Source organism: Phalacrocorax aristotelis, chromosome Z, assembly GCF_949628215.1.
Source record: "Phalacrocorax aristotelis chromosome Z, bGulAri2.1, whole genome shotgun sequence".
Lineage (NCBI taxonomy): Eukaryota > Metazoa > Chordata > Aves > Suliformes > Phalacrocoracidae > Phalacrocorax > Phalacrocorax aristotelis.
In genome coordinates, this window is record NC_134311.1 from 13,923,363 (window position 1) to 13,943,698 (window position 20,336).

A 20,336-nucleotide genomic window follows, 5' to 3' on the forward strand; every position below is an offset into this window, starting at 1 on the left:
TCCTTCAGTGGTCCCTCTTTTATGGGAATAAAATGCAAAGCAGCAACGATCCAGTCCAGTGTGGTTATGTCCTGTGTCCTTCCCCCCCTCCCCCCCTCCCCCCCTCCCCGCATTGCCTCCCCAGCCCAGTCCCTGCAGCTGGGACGAACCCTCCCCTCTCCCAAGGGAAAAGCTCAGGTCTGTATTGTCTGTGCTCGTTTCAGTTCCTCTGGGAGCCTGCAGGGCAGCGAGCAGCCATCCGCTGAGCCAGCACCAGAAGACACGAACCTCAGTTTCCAGCCCTGCCCTGACCTGACAGACCGGCTAAAACATGCAGTAATGCAGGTGGTTGCAGTAATTTTGGAGTAACCCTCAGTCTCTCCCCGAGTGTTAGGGATTCCCGTGCGTGAAGTTAAAACGTCTTCCAAAACACTGTCATCAGAACAATGACTTTATTAACAGAGACAAACAAAGGATTAAAATACATTATGAGTATGCTGAAACACAGAGTGTACCTGTGGAGGACAGACATATTTATATACATCAGTTCGTTGTAGAAATGTGAGCAATTTGGTCTAGATGACTAGGATATCCCCTGGTAGTTTGCAACAATCCAGACAGCTTTCTCTCCGTGGTGGCTCCGATAAAGCAACCGATTTCCCCCCAGCCCCACCCCAGCCAGGTTAGTGCCGGACCCCTGAACGCCACGGTATCTCATGCAGGACTTTCTCCAGTGCACGGTGAGCACAGCTGGACTCGGCCTAAGCCAGCAGCGCATGTGAAACCCCACCGCCGGCTGCGCAGCACTCCCGCTGGGGTGTGCCCACTTGGGCCCTCTCAGCTGCAGAGCAAGAAAAAGGGGGTCAGGATGCTTTGAAGACATCGGCCCCCCACCGCACACCCCTCAGGGGATCCCCTTGCCCTGGCCCCTCCGGCCAGCAGCGGGTGGACGCTCCCCACTTCGGAAAGGAGCCGGGCACCTCGGGGCAGGGCACGGGGCCAGCCCCATTCCCAGGCACGGCTCGGCACGACTCGGCTCTGCACTGGTACGGCACTGCAACTCCCGGCACCGGCGCCTCTACTCTGCAAGGCACGGGCTGGATTTCTCCTGGACGGACAAAATCAAACGGGGAAGGAAGGGAGGAAGGAGAAGGGGGGGCGGAGGGGAGGCGGGGAGAGAAAGAAAACAGCTCCACGGATGTCGGATGTCACGGACGGCGTTACAGGGGCGACGCGGGGGCTCTCGCTGCGTTTCTCGGTCGGACGAGCCGCGGGAAGTCGCCGCCGCCGCCCCGGGCCGGCACGTCGGGGCGGGGAGACGTCGGTGCCTGCGCTCCCGGCGGCTCGTCCCGGGGCGCCCCCGCTTACAGGCACTTGAGGAGGAAGGAATTGCACGAAGTCCCCCGGGGGCAGTCACAGAGCTTCCCGATGCGGGCCCCCTTCCTCACGGCGCACTGCTCCCCGGCGTCGCACTGCGGGCAGCGGCAGGCGGTGAGGGGGGCGCCCCGTCCCGCCCCGCCCCGGCCCGCCCCGTCCCGTCCCGCCACTCACCATGGGCACCTGCCCGAACTTCTTCTCGTAGTGCGGGACCCTCTTGCTCTTCAGCTTCTCCAGCACCTCCTGCAGCGCCTCGATCTGCCGAGAGACCCCACAGCCCCCGTCAGGCCGCGCCCGCCCGGGCGGCGCCGCCCGCCCCGACCCCGGTCCCGGCCCCCCCGCCCCACCAGTTCCTTCTCTCGGGAGGCGCTGCCGCCGGCGAGAGGCTCCAGGTCGCGGGCGCGGCGGGTCGGGGTCGGCCCCGGCCCCTGGCCCTGCCCCGGCCCCTGCCCGCGGGCGCCCAGCAGCAGCGCGGCCGCCACGGCGCAGAGCGCCAGCGCCCGGCAGCTCTCCATGGTGCTGCCGCCGCCGCCCGCCGCCGCCGCCGCCGCTTTATAGCGCTGCGCCCGCCCCGCCGTGCGTCAGCGCCCCCCGCCGCCCCTCGCTCCGCTCCGCTCGACGCCCCCACCTCCTGGGTGTCCGCTCCGGCAGGGGCTGTACCCCCGGCTCGGCCCGCCCTCTGCCCAGCCGGGCTCGGCGCAAACAGCCTAGCCGTCCCTGAGAGCGGAGGGAAGGCAAGCGGTCCCTCTGCACCCCCGGTGGCTCGTCCGCGGCGGAGGGCCGGGTCGCCCCCATGCCGTGCGACAGGGGTGGGAGGCTCTTCCCTCGCCCGTGGGGGAAGGAGGAGGGAGAGGGAGGCCGGTGGACTCACGGAGGGGCGAGCGGAGGTTGGGACGTTAGGGAGACCAGGCTTGGAAATCAACGCGGGGATCTGAGAGGGGGGAGGGTTAGTAGCCCGTGGGCTAAGGAAAAGCACGGTGTCATGAGAGGAAGGGCCAGGGTGGGAGGATTAACCTAAACGAGTCAGAGAGGGAAACAAGACAAAGATGGTGAGCAGCCAGCTGATGAGGATGGGATGCTTGAATGGGGACAGGTGGGACTGCCAACAGGGCATAGAGAGCAAGGCAAGAAGCAGCACCCCAGGCCCAGGACCAGGATAAAAGCAATTTCTGGTACTTGGGGCAGAACTGTGGAAAGGCCAAATATATTAATGAGTAGGTGCCCAGTGAGCATCATCCATCCTGTGTGTGAAATGAGGCTTCCTCCTTTTAGGGAGAGAAAGAGCAGAGTCACCAAAAAGAGACCTAGCATCAGTGTACTCATCTCCATTCTGACACTTTACTGACACTTGGCTCTGCAAGCTTGGTGGCCTCATGTTCTTCAACACTGTGGCCAAAAAGCTCCCTGGCAGGCCCAAACCTGGCCACATTCATCGTGGGGCAGGAGGGAAGGCAGGAGCAGCTTCCCTCACTAACAAAAGCAGTGGCATGCCAAGGAAAGCATGCAAGATGAGGGGCAGTGCTTAGCCCTCTCCACACTCACATCTCCAGGCCAAGGCTGTGCTAAAACAAGGAACCTGAGCAGCAGCTTTGCTGGCATGAGACATTTAACTATCTGGTATGGCGGTTGCGGGGACAAGGAAGCAGCAAGCAGGGTCTGCCTGCAAGGAGCCTCCACTCCCAGCTCTGCAGTGGCATGGGGATGTTCCTGCCCTCCAGCCAGCGGCAGCAGGAGCTGGGCTGGGACTCCCTAGGCAGAGGGAGGATCATCTGGAGAAGGAGGAATTTGGAAAGCCTCGTTAACAAAACTGCCCTACCTGGTCATCTGTAGAGGAGCTAGGAACAGCCTGAAAAGGCAAAGCAACATAAGGAAAAAAAAATGAGTTGTTTGAAGAAAATTAAACAGGCCCATGGATGTATTTTTCCAACCAGGAAGGCAGTGTTTAAAGGGACCAAGAAGAGTGTGGCTTAACAAGTAATTTTCAGTAGCACCATTTTGTTTGAGGCAATAGAAAGACTCTGATCTGACTATCATGTTGCTTGCCTCCAGAGCTGCATATTCACCTCTTGCTGTTATCTCCTCCCACACACTCCTATTGATCATCACATCCAGCAAAGGTCTCGTTTGTAATTGCTGTTCCGAGTAGAGATCCTCAGTGTGTTTGCACAAATCCTCCCATCTCCTTTTGCCACAGGGAAGGCTGAGATGTCAGGCATCAGGCTGGTGGTGAACCACTCATAGCAAAGCCCACGTCCCAGGCTGGAGCAAAAATGCAGCTACATGAAGTACTGGAAATAATGGGCTTGCCAAAGCAAAGTTTCTTAGACCAGAGGCTAAGGAAAATGCAACACTTCATATGGAGAGGCAGATATACGGCCTATTCAACTTTGAAAGCATCGTTGTGAAGCCTGAACAAAAATTCAAGCCATATTTTATAGTATGAGGATTACTCATGCAGTGTTGAAAACACCACGGAGATACTCAGAAAACATAATTTTCTTTCTAACTTACACTTCCAGTAAAAAGCTGGATTTGTTAGTTCCCCCAGTAAAATTACTGTTGAATGTGGAGGCAGTTACAAATTTCTATTGCCAAAAGTTGGATCTGTCTGGCTACAGACACCCACAGAACTGTATGCTTCTGTGCCTGTTACTGTCTATATCACACCGTCTCTGCAAATGTCACTGTACCCTGTTCAGTGTTTGTGTAGACTTTGTCTGCAGCACTACGGGGTAAAAAGAGTCATAGGATGGAGGCTAGCTGAATATTTAATGAGTGTCGGAAGCTACAATGTCAAGGAGCAGAACAGGGTCACAAGGGATAAAATTGCAAAATCACTGTTTACAGCTACAAAAAGGCAGGTGCTTTTTGACAGCACCAGTAGCCAGCCATAAGACAACCGGCTATGAAATTAGGGGAGTCTGTGGCACTACACAGCTCAGCTCCAGATTATCTACACAAATGCCATCAGACCTCAGAGACAGACAGCTCTGTTGTAGTGAGCATTAATTCAAGCTTCTCAAAGTTAACTTACTTTCTCCATATGAATGCTGTTGCAGATGAGGTACAAAGAGAACACAGCCAATGTGCATTAATATCTGTATATCAAACGGATCATTTTTGAAGTTGTGCATGGTATATGCTTTTCATAATCACACTGTTCTATCATGATTAATTGAATGTAACTCTAAAAGCAGGAAAATAATGGGACGCTTCTGTTGACACTGATGTCAAAATAATGGAGTATCCATTGAGCAGTTCTGATGCATTTATTTGTTCTAGTTTCGGCTTGACATAGAAACAGTTGGATGGATTTTATGACTACTAGACTGTAGAGATTAGTGTGAAGCATTTGTTCAAGTGCTCTACTGAATCAGAACCATGAAAGTGGACATCTGGCTTTAAGTGGATGCTTAAAGGCTTTGCTGAAAAGCAGCAGGCTTTTATAAGCGCTTTGTTGAATTGCCTTAATTTATATATCTCAGGTTTTTTAAAAAAAGTTAACATAATATAGCATCGTTGGTTTTCTGAATCAAGACATTTCTTTGGCTGAAATCTGGAACAGCAAGGAAAACCTAAGATGAATTAGGGTTCTGCCACATTTGAAGCAATAATAGGGTCCAGAGGCATACTTGAAAGGTAACATCTGTTTCATCAGGAGACACCAATTCATCTTGATGAGTAACAGATTGGAAAAATGCCATCTAAATAAAAGATTGGTTCTCACAAGAACAGCACATACACAAATGCAAACACACTGAGGCTACAAACTCCCCATTAAACTAGCCCCAAAATGGGTGGAAGAGGGATGGGAACAGACACCCAGTGGCTTCTCAGAAATGTATAGCCTCCCCATTTCTGCAGGCAGAGCTATTGCAGAAGTTGTGCACCAGTCACATCTCATTTCAGCTTTGGAAGCAGGCATGCAAGCCTCACAGCGATTGTGTACCACAGGCTCTGCCCTTGACATTTGTTATACAAACTGCACAGATTTTGGTCGGTGACCACACTGTAGCTCCCAGTCGTTCCCAGCACCTTCCTAGTCGCCATGAGAATAAAAAGGAAAATGGCAACAGGTAGGTTTTTATGATCCACCCTGAATTCACCATCTCAGCCCAGGTAATTTGAGAAGCACCCTTGGTTACTGCAACAGGCCCTAGGGGCATGACAAGCAGTTTAGCCCACCTCATTCATAGCTTTCCCCTTCCTCCTACAGAGGCATTTGAAAACACCCTCAAGGTCACAGTATCGGCCCTTTTAAACTCCTAGTACTTAAATGTTGACCTTTCTTAAATAGGCCATATCCAGCTGTAAAGGAGAGCAGGGACTTGTGGCCTTGCTGCTGCTCTGAGTGAGGCAAGAGTGAGGCATACAGCTGAGAGCCATCTGCAAGGTGAGATCAGATAGGAGCGGAAAGGTCCCCAGGCAACCTAAGCATTGAGGTTGAGGTCCTGGTCCACCACAGCTTCATATGGCAAAGCCACTTCCATCTGAAAAGTCAGTGTCATGGTAAGTATCATCCTTTCCAGTAAGTAAAGAGATTAATGGTTGTGAGCTGCTCCAGTACTACAGTGAACAGGTGACACCAGAGATGGGTAGGACAGGCCTCAAAATAGGCACCCACAGCTGCTACCTTGCCTCTGCTGTCAGGAATCTTATGCCCTTGCAGTGGCAGCTACCTTTATTTAGGTTTATTTAACATTTCCTTTCATTAAACACCCAAAAGAGATCCTACTGGTAGAGTGATGGCAATGGGAGGTGAGAATGAGTATTAAATGGAGTCCGTGTTAAATAAGAACCTCTGGGCAGCAAGAGGCCATCTCTGCCATCAGAATGCCATCACACACATGCATTGTGTACAGTCACTAAGTACAAAGCACAGCATGTTAACATGCAAAAGCTTTTCCTAAACAGTCTGCTCTACAGTGGGGGAGCGATAATCGCTAGTGATTCCTTGAATAGTTCATCTACAGCGAAGGTCCTGCTCTGTAACCTCTCCTAGCCAGAACATGCTGCTAGGATGCTAAGCCCTTGCTGATTAATTTCATTTCTTTAACAAATTTCCAAAGATAAGTATTATTAAGGCAGAACATTGTTATTTATTCACAGACATGTTTCGACTTGGTCTGTTTTTGAGGAAGAATTTTGGTAACCCTAAAGAACTGTTCTTTCAGATGTAACAAGCGATACGGAGTTATTCTCAGAAGCATGAATCCTCCCAGACATATCTACTTCCATTATCTGTATCCCAGGACTATCTGTTACTGTCTCCAACTCACAATTATTTCATTACCAGCCTCATTAAAAGAATATATTCAAAGCAAATATATTATTCCAAAGTGATCAATTTTCTTAGCAGAAAAAGGCGGTACTCCTTGGCACTTTGGGAGTAATTGGCTGGGGAAAGTGACCCCCATAATTTAGAGCAGAAAGACAACAGGTACCTGAACTGATTACTCAGCCATAGTAGGGGAAAATACAGTGTGTTTCTTTTTATTGGAAGCCATTAATAGCAGTAATTTCAGGGTCTGAAACCTTTGTTCTCCCTGACTACAATTTATATGTACATATTTAAAAGTAGGGTGTTTTTAAACGCATTTCAGAAGTCCAGCAACCACAAATAATGTCACTGTACTTTCAGGATACAGAAATCCCAGGGCCGTGCCCAACACATTTACAAACTCGTGTAGTGAGGCAAGCACAAGAACCAGTGGTACAAAGGCACAGCTCTGTGCCTAGCTGCCATTTACTGCAGTATTTTAAACTATTACTCTCTGCTAAATATATATTTAATATACTAAGAACATGCATGTGAGCACCACAGTGAGATTACATGTGTGCAGACCTACAGAAGTAATCTTTCCAGTGGTGCAAGACACACCAGGTTTTGCACAGATTTCTTCTCAGTAAAATGAGAGAGAAAACTGCTCTTTTAGTGCAGTGAGATCCCATAGTGCAATATAGCTGGGCTGTCTGTATTCTACATTGAAAATCCCCCATTCCAAAGAATTATTTCGTTTTCACTTTTGCATCTGCCTGAGACACAACTGAGAGGGCTAGCAGCTAGTAGACCTTTCTCCTGGGTCCAAGGGAAACTCCTCTGCCACACAAATTGAGGAATACTACAGCTAGCATGTTATCCAGGATGATTACTCCTATTAGCAATCTTTCTTCTCCCACGGGCCAGCACAGGATAGGACCTCCATCCATGTACATTATCTTCTTGGATTTGATTCTCTGTCAAGAATATTTCTGCCAGTGGTTATCTGGGCACCTGTAGAGCAAAGCTACATGCTATCACCTTCCTAGTCCCAGTTAGCACAGTATTTGCCTCCTTGTTCTAGGCACACCACATGCCAAGCATTTAGTTTCTACATGTGCAATATTTCTAAAGAGAACAAAAGAAATGACATATGCTGAATTATTAAAAAATGTTACGCTGCAGCAAGCTACGATAAATAAATAAGATTAACCAAAGCACTCCAGCATCTCAATAGCCCTAAAGTCAGTGGGATTCAGGCATGTGCTCTGGGTGAAGCATTGATCCATGTGGGGAGAACGCTCTGTCTTTGTGAAACTAAAATTACCAGAAGGATCATACAGCAAGATGCTGAAACACCTTTGCAGACAACCCCCGCCCTTAGAAGTGCTCTCAGCAACCTGCAGCTCCCACAGGTACCAGCATACACCCCCCAGCTCTTCCAGAAAACACTACACATTCATCAGGTTCTCTTGTTGTTTTGACTTCAGGGAACTGTACAGAAGAGCAATGTTTTTTGGATGAAAGCCAGAGAAAGGCCAAAATGCCAACAACTGCGTGAAATCTATAATTTCATGCTGTGTTCAACTCCCCAGCTGCCCTTACAGCACTTCTCTCTTTTGCAAAAATTATTTACTAGCAAATGTGGAATTTTTTTTTGTTGGACCGCAGAAATATTTTGCATTTTTAAGAGACATAAAAAGAAGAATTAGAAGAAATAAAGGAGTCGATAAGCACCAAATATGTACCTTATTTTGCACATTTGTTTTGTATAAGAGATAATATCAATGGTTTCTTGTCAAACATGAAGCATAATGCTAGAAGTTGCAGTTTATTAATGCAATCCAGTGTTAATACAAGCACTATAAGCACTCAAATCACTATCAAAACACCGAAGCACTGTGTGATTGTTCAGTGAAAGTAAATAATTACAAAATTTCTATCAAGAATAGCATTGTACAAATCTTTTATTTTTTAATCACCTCAAAACTAGTTAGTTTGCTCTCCAGCCCCCATTAAAATATACAAAGATAATCCTGATGAGAGTACATTTGATTTACATCCTGAAAACCCCAAATTCTGTCTTCTTCATAGGTGCATTTAATGCTGCGCTGAGGCTGAGGCCCAAAACCAGTCTTGTGTCAGCTGGATCAATAATTCCATCATCCCATAATCTGGGGGGGAGTAGGAAGGAGGTGTGGAATAATTAAAAAAACAAAAACAAAAAGACGTTAGCATATACACTGGGTAGATTTTCAAGCACGTGAAACTGGAAGTAGTTATACTAAAGAGAGTGGACTAAAGAGCTAAATTACACATGAGGACATAGACTTAATTCACCTTAACCATCAATGCAATAGACTGGTGAGTGTTACTCTGTGGTATTTGTCCTTTATAACAAAGTATAAATTTTGGATAAATTAAGAAGGTCAAGTCTACATATTTTAAATGAGATTCTGCATTTTTTTTTACAGCTGCCAAGTGAGGATGATACCAGTGTTTATTCTTTCATCATTAAAAGAGCCAGAGTAAATTTTAAGTATCTCCAGTATTTGTTGTATTGATTTTTCCAAGTCCATTTCTAAGCAACTGTAAGATAATACCCTCCTTAACCCAGCCCAAAGGCAATTAGATTATCAGTGAGCAATTACCAAATCCCCAAGTCCCCAAAATTGCAAACACTTGTAAACAGTGTCTTTGATATTATCCAAAAATTAAAGCACTTGCAGCATCAGTTCCCAATGACAGCTCCATTGTACTGAAAATAAAATCCATGTCAAAAATCCCAGCAGGCCACAAAACTCTAAATATTGCATAACTGCTACCTCCCCAGCAAGATATTTAAACAAAACACCACACTGCTCATTCCTTTTTAATCTGGGTCTGCAAAATATATGCACAGTATCTCTGGTTAAGACAGTGACGCCCCTCCACCATCCCATCTTTCCCTAGAGAGACTTATTTTGCACTCTTCTTTGAACTTACTTCAATGTTGGCTAATGTTTAAATCTTTGTCTGTAGAAAATATAAAAATACAAGAAAGGGTCATGAATAGGGAGCTAAGACTGACAGCATATGTTTTTATTTTACAACTAATACATGTATCTGTCCTAGGATCCACAAAGTGAAATTGTAATAAAGGACACCTGTAACAAGATGAAGCATGAGGGTTCAGACTCAGCTTAGGAAGGAGCCTGTTCTCCAACTCGTAGAGACAGAAGAAAAATCAGGTACCCAACTCAGAAAGAACATTCTACTCTAAATATATCTTATCATGGTGCAGCTCCCAAAGTAGAGGAGACTGTTACCCTAAAGAGGACACAAGAGCAAAGCTGAAGTACAAAAGGAGAAAGGAGGACTTTGCTGTTAACTGGGAAAAATTACACTGTTCCCTTTTTGGGACTGAAAACAAAAGCTTGATTAAAGAAATTTTACACCACAGTAGCTGTGGCACTCACTGACCTGGCTGACAGGTCCCAACTAGCATAGAAAGAAGTCTGGGAAAAAAAAGAACTTCTTTCAAGGATTTTTAAAAAAATGCTCTAAACCAGAATTAAAAATATAAGGAAGCTAGGAAGCTATAATTCTATCTGGTCTGTTCCTATTTAATGATTCTCAGTACGTATCTCCTTTCCAGTGAGCAAGTCGTGCATTGGAGTATTCCAACAGCAACGCATGCATCTGCACGGAGGTGGTACTAACAGCAGTTGGTACTAACTTCTGTTGCAGAAGACAAGAATTGTCTATTATATTCTGGATAAAGAGCATGGTATAAGCTCTTGCAGTCTGGTTCCTGTGAGTAACTCCTTCTGTAACTATACCTTTAAATTGTAAGTAATAACTCATTAAAATATTTTGGCATATTTTAATAATGCTCCATTGAAAAGAGACTCAGAGTAAGTGCTTCTTACCACACAACAAAACAATTAGAAGCTTTTTTGTTCAAAATAACCAAAGGACCTGAGACTTAAGAGTTGTTTTAATTCTCGTTTTTCCTGACGATAGTGGTAATACCTGTTCATATAATCTAGCATGCCAGAACGGTCAAGATAGAATATTTCCTTCACTTTCAACATCATGAAGTATGCATTACTAAAGTTTAATGCATATGATTTAGTTTTTATGAATACAGTCAGATTAATCTGCCAAAGGAATGGAGAAGATCCCTATTAATAGTGAAAAGCAAAGTAGTTTTGTGAGGTCAAATCAACCACAATCCTTTTGTTTTCTTAGGACAGTGAAAAAAACCCACAATTTTAAGAACAATCTCAAATATAGTAGTATCTATTTTTAAGCAAATTTGGGTTTTTTGACTGTTACATGTTTGTTTGCATATCAGCTTTCTTTAATGAACACTTTCAATTAACTTTTTTACCTATGAAACACATGGAAACTGAATGAAGGAATTAATACTTCTTAAAAGTGTTTAATATACCTTCTAAGGGCCTGAGGAGGGCAGGGATGAACTGAATCAAAAAGAATCATCAATTTGATGCTGTACCTTCCAAGCTGCAACTTCACAGTGACTACCACTGTAGTAAACACTTCCAAATATGAAGTACGTTTTCATGGCAGACTTTGGTTTGTTGGGTTTTGGTTTTTTGTTTGTAACTCCACAATTAACTTATATTGACAACCACAAAGATTTTATGTTGCATGGAAGTCAAGCTGCTTTCATATCATCACCCCTAGTTTCTGCTTCTCTTTGTTTAAAGAAAACTGCTTTCTTTACTGGGATGTAACATTAATAATTAAACTATCTATTAAAACCCCATTGCTAGAACATGAGTCACAACTACACTCAAAATATTTGTAACCGAGACACTATGAGTAAAAGAAATTAAGTCCCCAAAAGTAAAATGCTCATATAATTTGTTAAGATGCACACCACTGAAATCCTTTCAGAAACCTGTAAGCAGATTAATATAACTCATTAAAAAGGGTCCTGCCTAATGACTCTTGTTAATTAAGACTGCTCACTGTGAGAGGTTCTAATCAAATACTTGATTAAAGTTTATTACAAAATACAACTGCAGGGAAGAGTACTGACATCCTGTACATATAACAAGTTATAATTTATAAGCAAAATTATATAAGCAGAGTAAATAGGGAAATTTGCTTATATTTCAAGATCATTAGGACATTTTCCTTCCCTCTCATTATTACTGCTAAAAGCTTAATTCAAAGCCTGATGAAGTCAAGTGGAAGGGTCACAACAATCTCAATGGACATTAGGGGAGAGGCAGACTGGTTGTCATATCTTAGCAAAAGGACAGCATGAGGGAGCCTCCAAACTGGCTGCATCTGAGCAGCAATACAGACAGCAGTTTTTCTGCCCATCTATCACTGTTTCCTCTAAGTAACGCTAAGCTGTTTGTTGGAGTTAAATTGTTGGTCTTTTTGGTGGAGGGATCTAGCTGGCATCTGACAAAACCCAGGCCGTCCAGATTCAGTTTCAATACAGCAACCTGACATTTGGTTGACAGTCAACTGGTTTTTTTACAATGCTTGGGACCAGACAGAAAGCATCCTTTAGAGCAAAGGGAACAGTTTACTACTTCTCCCAGACCTATGGCAAATGCTTGCCAATAAGCAGCTGCTGATGCTGACTGACAAATGGGTTGGCTCCAAGGTACAACGTGGCTGAATCCCTCCCTCAGGTATATTATTTGCTGCAAAAACTGTAATCCTACTTCAACTCACTGTTTCTGCTTGGACAGCCTACTCCACAGTAACAAAAACTTTTGAGCTGTCTGTCTGAGACCTTGCTTTGGAATTAGCCAGAAATGGAAAAACAAGGCACACACAAAATAATATTGGCAGGAAGGTATGAAATCAGGGCAGAAAACGAGTATCTACTGCTACACCCAATTATCTCTACAAGACAGCAGAGAGCAATTAAGAGCTCCTAGACAATGCAGACCATACCTAAATGAAGAGAGAGAGAAACCAGCCTGGACTGTCTTGACCTGAGCCAGTCACACACTGTTCTCACAAGGACTCCTCCGTGAAAAGGGGCATTTCACTTTCATTGCTTTTAGCCAGATGAACCTCAGCGGGATTTCAGCTCTGACAGCTAACTTCATGTCTCAGCTGGGCTTATTAGCTTGAGTGCAGGATCACATGAACCCAACCACATACAACCCAGACCCATGCCAGTTCTCCGCCAGCTCACATTTGTGCACATTAAGCTTCCCTTCCGAACTACAGGCACAGAAGTTACATAACTACCCTGCCTTTTTAAAGGAAGGACAGACACCTAGCATTAAGAGCAGTTCCTAACCCCATGGCTAGGCAAACTTACGCTGTTTACTGAGGTGCCTTCTGGATTTGCAACCTAACTTCACAAAACGGCCAGATATTCTGGAAACAGACTGGTAAAAGTTGCTCAGCAGAGAGCACAAAGTTAGTGTTAAGTACTAAAGTTATCTTCCACACACTCCAGAAACCTCCTAGACTGTTTCTTCTCTGCTGTCTTGTATTTCCAGCAGACATCTGGAGAACAAGGGCCAGCAACAGTGAGATTTCCGCCAGTCGCTTGTAGATGCTTCTTCTACCTCTTCATGCTGGTTGGATGACCTATAACAGACCCCTGGACATCACTGGACAGTATTAAAAATTTAGAAGATGACTTTTTACATTCTAACCTTAATCTTATATGTAAAACTACTTTCTTGCAGACCGTTAACTTACTGTTGTAAATACTGACAATGGTCTGTTGGTTTTTGGGACAGGGCAAGTTTTTGTATTGCTAACACACTGAATGTATGGAATGCTACATAAATCCAATTATTTTCAATCATGAGTACAAAGAGACTATGAATGTATTTCCAGTGAATATATAAAAACCCAAACCAAATGTAAATAAAAAAAACCAAACAAAATCTTCTCCATGGCAGGGACTAATTTTAAATACAGTTTGACTCTTTTTTTATGTTATTATATCAGTGGAAAATTCTTTTCCTTAAAACCTAGTTGTAAAAGATTACTATGTGTTTTCATTTTTCCTTCTTGCCTCAGGGCACAAGGTTTTGTGACGCAGGTACTAGGCTTGATCTTTAAGGAGTACTAAAAAGATATCACAAAAGTTTTGAACAGCTGGCACCATCTCTTAATTTGGGAAAAACCCTATGAAATTTAAATCTATTAAAAAGATTTTTTAAAAAATCAAAACCAGTTTGCTACCAGAAAGTCCATAACAATTCAGGATTTCACAGAAGCATCCTCATTGATTACATCTAAAAAACCCAATAAACTGTAACTTAGCAGCAGTGGGGGTTGTACACATGCATAAAACCTCACAAAGTTGAGAATATCTTTTACTCTTTGCAACACTACCACATTGGCCTCTGCCAGAAGCAGAGACCAAACAGTGATGACACTAGAATCCTCCCTAAACCCATGACCCACATACTTACTACATGACCGCACCACCAAAATCTGCCTATGTGACACCACAAACCCTGTGCTACATATCCTACTGAGAATACTTATCCCATTACAGCACCAGTCAGGGCAAAGTGGCAAGAGCTTCCATATGATGAAGGCACTCATTTGATTGAACATTAAAATGAGTATGGATCCCCCAGGTACAACTATTTCAGTTAAGCTCATTCCACTATCCCAACAGAAAACAGAGGAAAAGTGACCATTAATTTTATATTTTCTTTCAGATCATGATAAGCAATTCATAAAGGAGCTCGCTGATGCTATGCTGCTGCTGCTGTATCATATTCGTCATACATGCAATTAAGCAGGTATCAAATTAGACAAAAAGGCCCCCAAGCCCCTTCTCTTATTGGCATCTCTGTGACACTGACAGAGTACCTTGCACCCACCTGTTCACATAATTTCTGCCAATAATGCCCACATAAAAATTTATCATACCCCAACCACTCTGTACTCAGTTTGTTTCCAAACTTCCCAGCCTGCAGCTAAGAAATCCATCAGGAATTCTAATTCAGCTACACAAAAACATACACACAGCAGATTCCATGGTTGTATGAGACTAATATTCTTCCTGTAAAATGAGCAGCCATAGAGGCACTGTAAAGCCCCGTTATTGTATGCTACCCTCTACCATCATTAGCAGCTGAGAGCCTGTGGGGAATTTGCTTTTGGGTACCACAAGCAGAAAAATGTGTAGGAATATTAGTACAGACAGGATGAAACTAATGTACAGTAACGATCAGAGGCCAAGAAAGCCTCCAAGCTAGTTTCCAGAGGTAACACCCCAGGATGCCACATTGGTTCATCAGCCTAATTAGTTCCTGGCTACTTACTAATGTTCCACTAACCTGAGCATGAAGTGCTTTGCCGCACTTCTCAACAAACACGAATAACCTGCACTCATCAGATACTATCCCATCCAATTTGCTATCATCCAGTATGATCACATATCAAGATCATGACCTGAGATCTGCAAATGGCTTCAGGTCTTCCTGAAACTTCTGTTTTACCACTGGCCTCTTCTACTTGCAGAATCCCACTAATATTAGTTTTTCTTAACTCCCATGCAGCCACCCATTACACTGTTTAATGGGCTTTAGAAAGGTGACCAAATACTGCACTGGGGAGAACGATACAAAACTTACATAGAATAAAATACAGAGAATATAAACTCCATGCTACAATTACTGTATTTACTTACAGAACTGGCAGACTTATTCCTGCGAGTGCATGCCAACTTCTGGAACAGTACATGCTACAAGGTCTCAGAGACAAGGCAGACAAAACACTGATTTGAAGCTTGTTCCATTGCACAACAAACACAATCTTTGATCCAAATTGCTCTGCTCAGCTGGTTCTTCATCACCAAGACTTAGATGTTATTTTTATTCCCTGTGATTACAATTAAGTTTTGGAAAAGTCATTTACAAGTTACCTTGCACTGGAATAATAAGGGTTTCCTTCCTCCTCAAACCTCCTAATGATTGGCTCCTTCAAAGCTGCTTCATCTGCCTCAGATAACTGAAAAAACCCAGGCAAATAAACAAACACAGATTAGCTTTAGTATTTTCTTCCACAATGACATCAGAGATTTATAGGCAGCATCAAACTTGAATAAACTGCCTAAATGGTCTCCCCAAAGTTCTTCCCTCTTCTTACACACAATTATCAATTTAGCATATTCAACAATGAAACTAAAACACCACTTTTCGAAACGGATGGGTGGGAAAAGGAGAGTAAAAATATACTTAACTCAGTATAAGAATAATTGGGGACTAGCATCTGAAAAATTACTGAAGCTACTGCACTGAATAAACTCTGTTCTGAGTTGAATTGTGCAAGATTTTTTAATAAAACAAGTCTGTGCTATTATAACACTGTGTTTCTCTACCCCGAGTGGTCACCACTAATTCAGAAAATTTTCAAGTTTCTAACACATTTTATTGACAATTAACTACAATTATGTTTCTCAAACTTCTTTCTGGGTACCATCCTGCCCATCTTAGGGATCTGTAAATTAAGACAGAGAGATGAAGGTGAATATATTCTATCTACAGAAAGCCCAAGTAAAGCATAGAAAAAAGAACTGTTGATGTAACGTGTACACAGCACGTCATTATTCTGAATAACTACTTATGATAAACACAAGCAATGTTAAGACATTACAATTAAATAAATTCTTATGGGACCAAGGCACCAGTATAAACACAAACCATGTAACTTTAAAAACACAGCAGAAAAGACTGAACAGAAAAACTAGAAAAGATTATTAAATAAAATACCACTAATTTTCAATTAAAATATTTATATGAGTCAAAACCTTCTCCAAACCTCTAAGAACTTCTGCTGTTTTAAGTTTCATAACTCTCAGTCACTGCACAATTTGAAGATCAGCTTTCTATAAAACCACCTACTTCAAAAATAACTGGAAAGACACTTTGCTTTCACATATTCCTCCTCATACTCCCAAACCAGGGATGATCCCTGGCTGCTCATCTTGGGCAGAATTAAATCTGATGCACAAAATACAAAAAGATGACGATATGACAAATACTACTTTTTAAGCAAAGACAATAAATGTCATTAATGATCTTCAGATTTAGAAGACATAAACAATAACGTTTCACAAATGCTTCATGTTTGTCAACCCAGTAGGTGATACTGGGAGTATGAGAGGTCACTGGTGCCTCACTCTGTAACATCCTTTCCTAGCTCAAAGTGAGCAAATCCAGTTAAAGAGTAAATGATAATGACATTACTGCAAATGAAAGAAGAAAGATGTACCTGTTTTCCCTCCCTTGCTTTTTGGTCCTTAGCTATTGTAGCTAGAACAGTTGCAGCTTGTTCCCCTCCCATCACCGATATGCGAGCATTTGGCCACATATAAAGAAATCTTGGACTGAAAAAATCCATATTAAATATTAAAATAAGACATTGCCTTATTTCTTAGTAAGAACCAATTCTCACTCAGCTAAGAGTTCATTTTTATGCATGACAATCTTACAATGTATTAGCTTTTAAAGGATGCAAATTAATGTACTTCAATGCTTGCAGCATTATGTTTGAAAATTAAAATTCTGCTCATTTCCTACATTCAAGCACCTTGAAAAATTATTTCTCTATTTCTTGCATCTCTTAATCTCACCCCCCACCCTGAATTCTCCTCATCAAAGAATCTCACCAACAACTTCAGTAGTAACAGGGACCTTGAAAAATTAATTTTAAAAAAAGTCATATCCAAAGGGTCAAAAAAATAAATCCATTGGAGTTCTGCAAGCATTACTCATAAAAACAGGCTCATTAAAGTGTATAAGAACTTTTCACACAAGCTGATACTCTTCACATTAATGAAGAACAAAGGGGCAGCCCATACTGCCTAATGATTGTTTAAGCCTGTACAACTTTTCCTCCAAGAGCTAAAATGGGAGAAAAGCACGTCAGCATGTTTACATGTTAGAAGATCTCCTCCGTCACCTAGTTCAAGGTTAATCATGAGCCTATCGATCTCTACAGGATTGTCAGGTTATTATTTACTTATGACCGTATTCAGACAACTGTTTTGTTTTCCAAATATCACAACCTCTGCAGGAGTTTAGCTAGTTTTCCAGAATGGTACTTCAATGTTATATTCTCTTAATTTAGTCTTATCTCATGCCATAATTTGAAATAACACTTACCTATACGCTCTTCCACACATCCCATAGTTTCCAGCTCCGTAAGAACCACCAATAATCACTGTTATTTTAGGTACATTGGCACAAGCTACAGCAGTTACCATCTTGGCACCATCTTTTGCTATCCCTCCAGCTTCATATTCTCTACCAACCATGAAACCTACAGAATTAAAACATGAAAAAAGGCTCACTAACTTGATATTATACTGCGCTATGTGTCATACTACATGCTTTATAGTACATGCAGAAAAAACTGAAGACCAAATCATAAGGCAAGGCTTTCACCAGCTGCTGACAGGCTGATTTCAGAACAGTCTGGAGATACAGTTACAAGAAAGCACACAAGATGCTGTATAAAAGTCATAGCCTCAACAGTTAACAGCAAACCTACAACATAGTGAAACTTCAAAATATTGAGCTTATTCACCTGTAATATTCTGCAAAAACACAATGGGAATATTTCTCTGGCAACACAGCTGGATAAAATGTGTACCCTGCGGATAGGAAAGAAAAAAAACACAAAACAAACAAAACAGGCAAGCCATTAAAAGTTGTACCAGTAAAGCTACCGCTACCAGCACTCAAGTCTGTGACAAGTCTCCTTCCACTGGAGTCCATGGGAGTATTTGCATCATGAAGTGCTGTACTACTACTGCTTCGTCCAAAGCCAACTGCAAAACATGCATTCACTCTAGCAGAAGTAAGAAAACGCCAAAAATGTGTGAGTCCAAGGGTAAAGCAGAAATAATATCGTCAAAAAGCATTACTGTTGGTACTGAAAAGCTCACCTGTTTTGACTCAGCCAGTATGTAGCTAAACCACAGACAGCCTCACAGTCTGCCATCTGACACTGAGTTTTATAAGACTGTGTCATGGAAATTAAGACAGCCAGTCAGAAAAAAATATCTCCCCATTTGCTGTACAGAAGAAAATTATCTTCTGAAGTTGGGAAAGGCCCACATACACTATTTGCTCATGGCCCTGCCAATTGCTCTAACACTCCCTCCTTCTCTCTCTCCATTTTCTAGGAAAAGACCATTCTCCTAGCAAAGATACAAATAGTAGATTCCAAGCTTCTGTTTCAGCTACAAATAATCTAAATCAATGAAGTTCCTCAGGTGATTTACACAGTGCTGGTGGAAAAAAAAAAAAGAGGCATGTAGCACAGCAACTGAAAAAACCTCTAACCTCTTCACAATACAAAACCAGAAAAATTCAACAGACAGTAGTTTCTTGAAATAATAAAGAACTAAACCAAATAACACAGAACAAGGTAAGTAATCACTCTGCCATACCCAGAAGCTCTTTATCCTCCGATCCCCCAAGCCCTATCTGTAAAGCACTGTTAGAGATGATCTTTAATTCACAAAACAGGCATTTTTAGTTCACAGATTTTATGAGACTGAACATGTTTTCACTCATTAGTCTAAACCAGGAGCTGCTGCAGCAAAGTATGAAAATTAAATCTCTAGTAAACCGATTAATTGAGTACTGGAATCCAGGTTTGATGTTTTCCAGTCACTGCAAAAACAGTAATGTAGTTTATTGTAGTACTTCACCGTTTAGAGGTTAGGAATTATAATTAATAGGGTATTTTATGCAATCAGCATGAACTTTTCTCGTAATAGCTGTACGTTTCAGGACATACTATTTCAACAGTGTTGTAGTCACACAATTCAAATGCTGTTTTTCTAATGATGTTTTCCTACTGACCTATCCCCTTTGTATCAGAAAAACCTACAGATCACTGTTTCTAAAATATGGCCGATTATTTTTACAGCTTATTAAGCTATTTCATGTTTACATGAAAACCGTGGAGCCAAGTCCACTTCTTAAAAATTCCTAATTTCAAGAGCAAGTTGTGCACCAGAAGTTTTGTTTTTCAATGGCAAAGAAGCTAATAATCTATTTATTTACCTTTTTTGCTGACTCTGAGAAAAGAACTCCATTGTTTCCAATAATTCCTACTGGATAACCAAATATTCTTGCAAAGCCTGAAAGAGAAAGATAAATTTGTAAATTTTCACATATGTTTTACCATAGCATATAAAAGGTAACACTTTTGGTAACAGAAACTGTTCTTCTGAAGGAAAATACTATTAAAAATATCAATGGGTGGGGCAAACAGAATGAAGCCAATGCTAAAACCAGTGGGAACATATACAGAGTAATTATATTTCCACATACCTGTAATTAAAGTATCCCCATACAAGGCTTTGAATTCATCGAATTTACTTCCATCTACAATTCTAGCAATGACCTTAAGAAAAAAATAGAAAAATATAATTAAGTTGATAATCCTTCATAGTTTTTAATTTGTTTAGAAAGACCATGCTAACATATATAACTTAAAATAAATGCTTCCCATTTAGAGAACACCAAGCAGCCCAGCATATAAAGAGCCTGGATGGTAGGCAAAGCCTGTTTACTTTTTAAAGTGTTATTTATCTCTGTGCTTCTAAAAACTGGAATTTCAAGATTAAGAACTTTAAATCATAATCATAAGAACTTTTAAATCATGCAAACAAAGTTTTTCTGATGGGTTAAATTTCAAAGAAAACCCACTACCTCTGGTTACATTAAACATTAATCAATAG

The 20,336-nt window shown here is 42.3% G+C and overlaps 2 protein-coding genes across 3 annotated transcripts in view; both read right to left on the reverse strand.

Annotated features, from left to right (window-relative positions):
* Positions 1 to 1,257: 1,257 nt before the first annotated feature.
* On the reverse strand, positions 1,258 to 1,900 carry CARTPT (CART prepropeptide). The gene is made up of 3 exons (XM_075079203.1): positions 1,704 to 1,900; positions 1,531 to 1,614; positions 1,258 to 1,451 (listed from the first exon to the last, which is right to left on the reverse strand). Exons 1-3 carry the CDS (start codon positions 1,869 to 1,871, stop codon positions 1,344 to 1,346), a joined length of 360 nt encoding a protein of 119 aa, XP_074935304.1. The 5' UTR covers positions 1,872 to 1,900; the 3' UTR covers positions 1,258 to 1,343.
* A 6,526-nt stretch (positions 1,901 to 8,426) lies between these two features.
* MCCC2 (methylcrotonyl-CoA carboxylase subunit 2) overlaps positions 8,427 to 20,336 on the reverse strand; it is a 35,422-nt gene continuing 23,512 nt past the window's right edge. The window contains exons 11-17 of one of the 2 annotated variants that reach the window (XM_075079202.1): positions 19,927 to 19,999; positions 19,657 to 19,733; positions 18,167 to 18,233; positions 17,743 to 17,899; positions 16,850 to 16,964; positions 15,501 to 15,586; positions 8,427 to 8,790 (exon numbers count right to left, since the gene is read on the reverse strand). In XM_075079202.1, the coding sequence (XP_074935303.1) occupies positions 8,673 to 8,790; positions 15,501 to 15,586; positions 16,850 to 16,964; positions 17,743 to 17,899; positions 18,167 to 18,233; positions 19,657 to 19,733; positions 19,927 to 19,999 (693 nt within the window). In that variant the 3' untranslated portion in view covers positions 8,427 to 8,672. Of the gene's footprint in view, positions 8,791 to 9,597; positions 9,632 to 15,500; positions 15,587 to 16,849; positions 16,965 to 17,742; positions 17,900 to 18,166; positions 18,234 to 19,656; positions 19,734 to 19,926; positions 20,000 to 20,336 lie in introns of those variants that run through there. The other variant, XM_075079201.1, reaches the window with a different exon arrangement.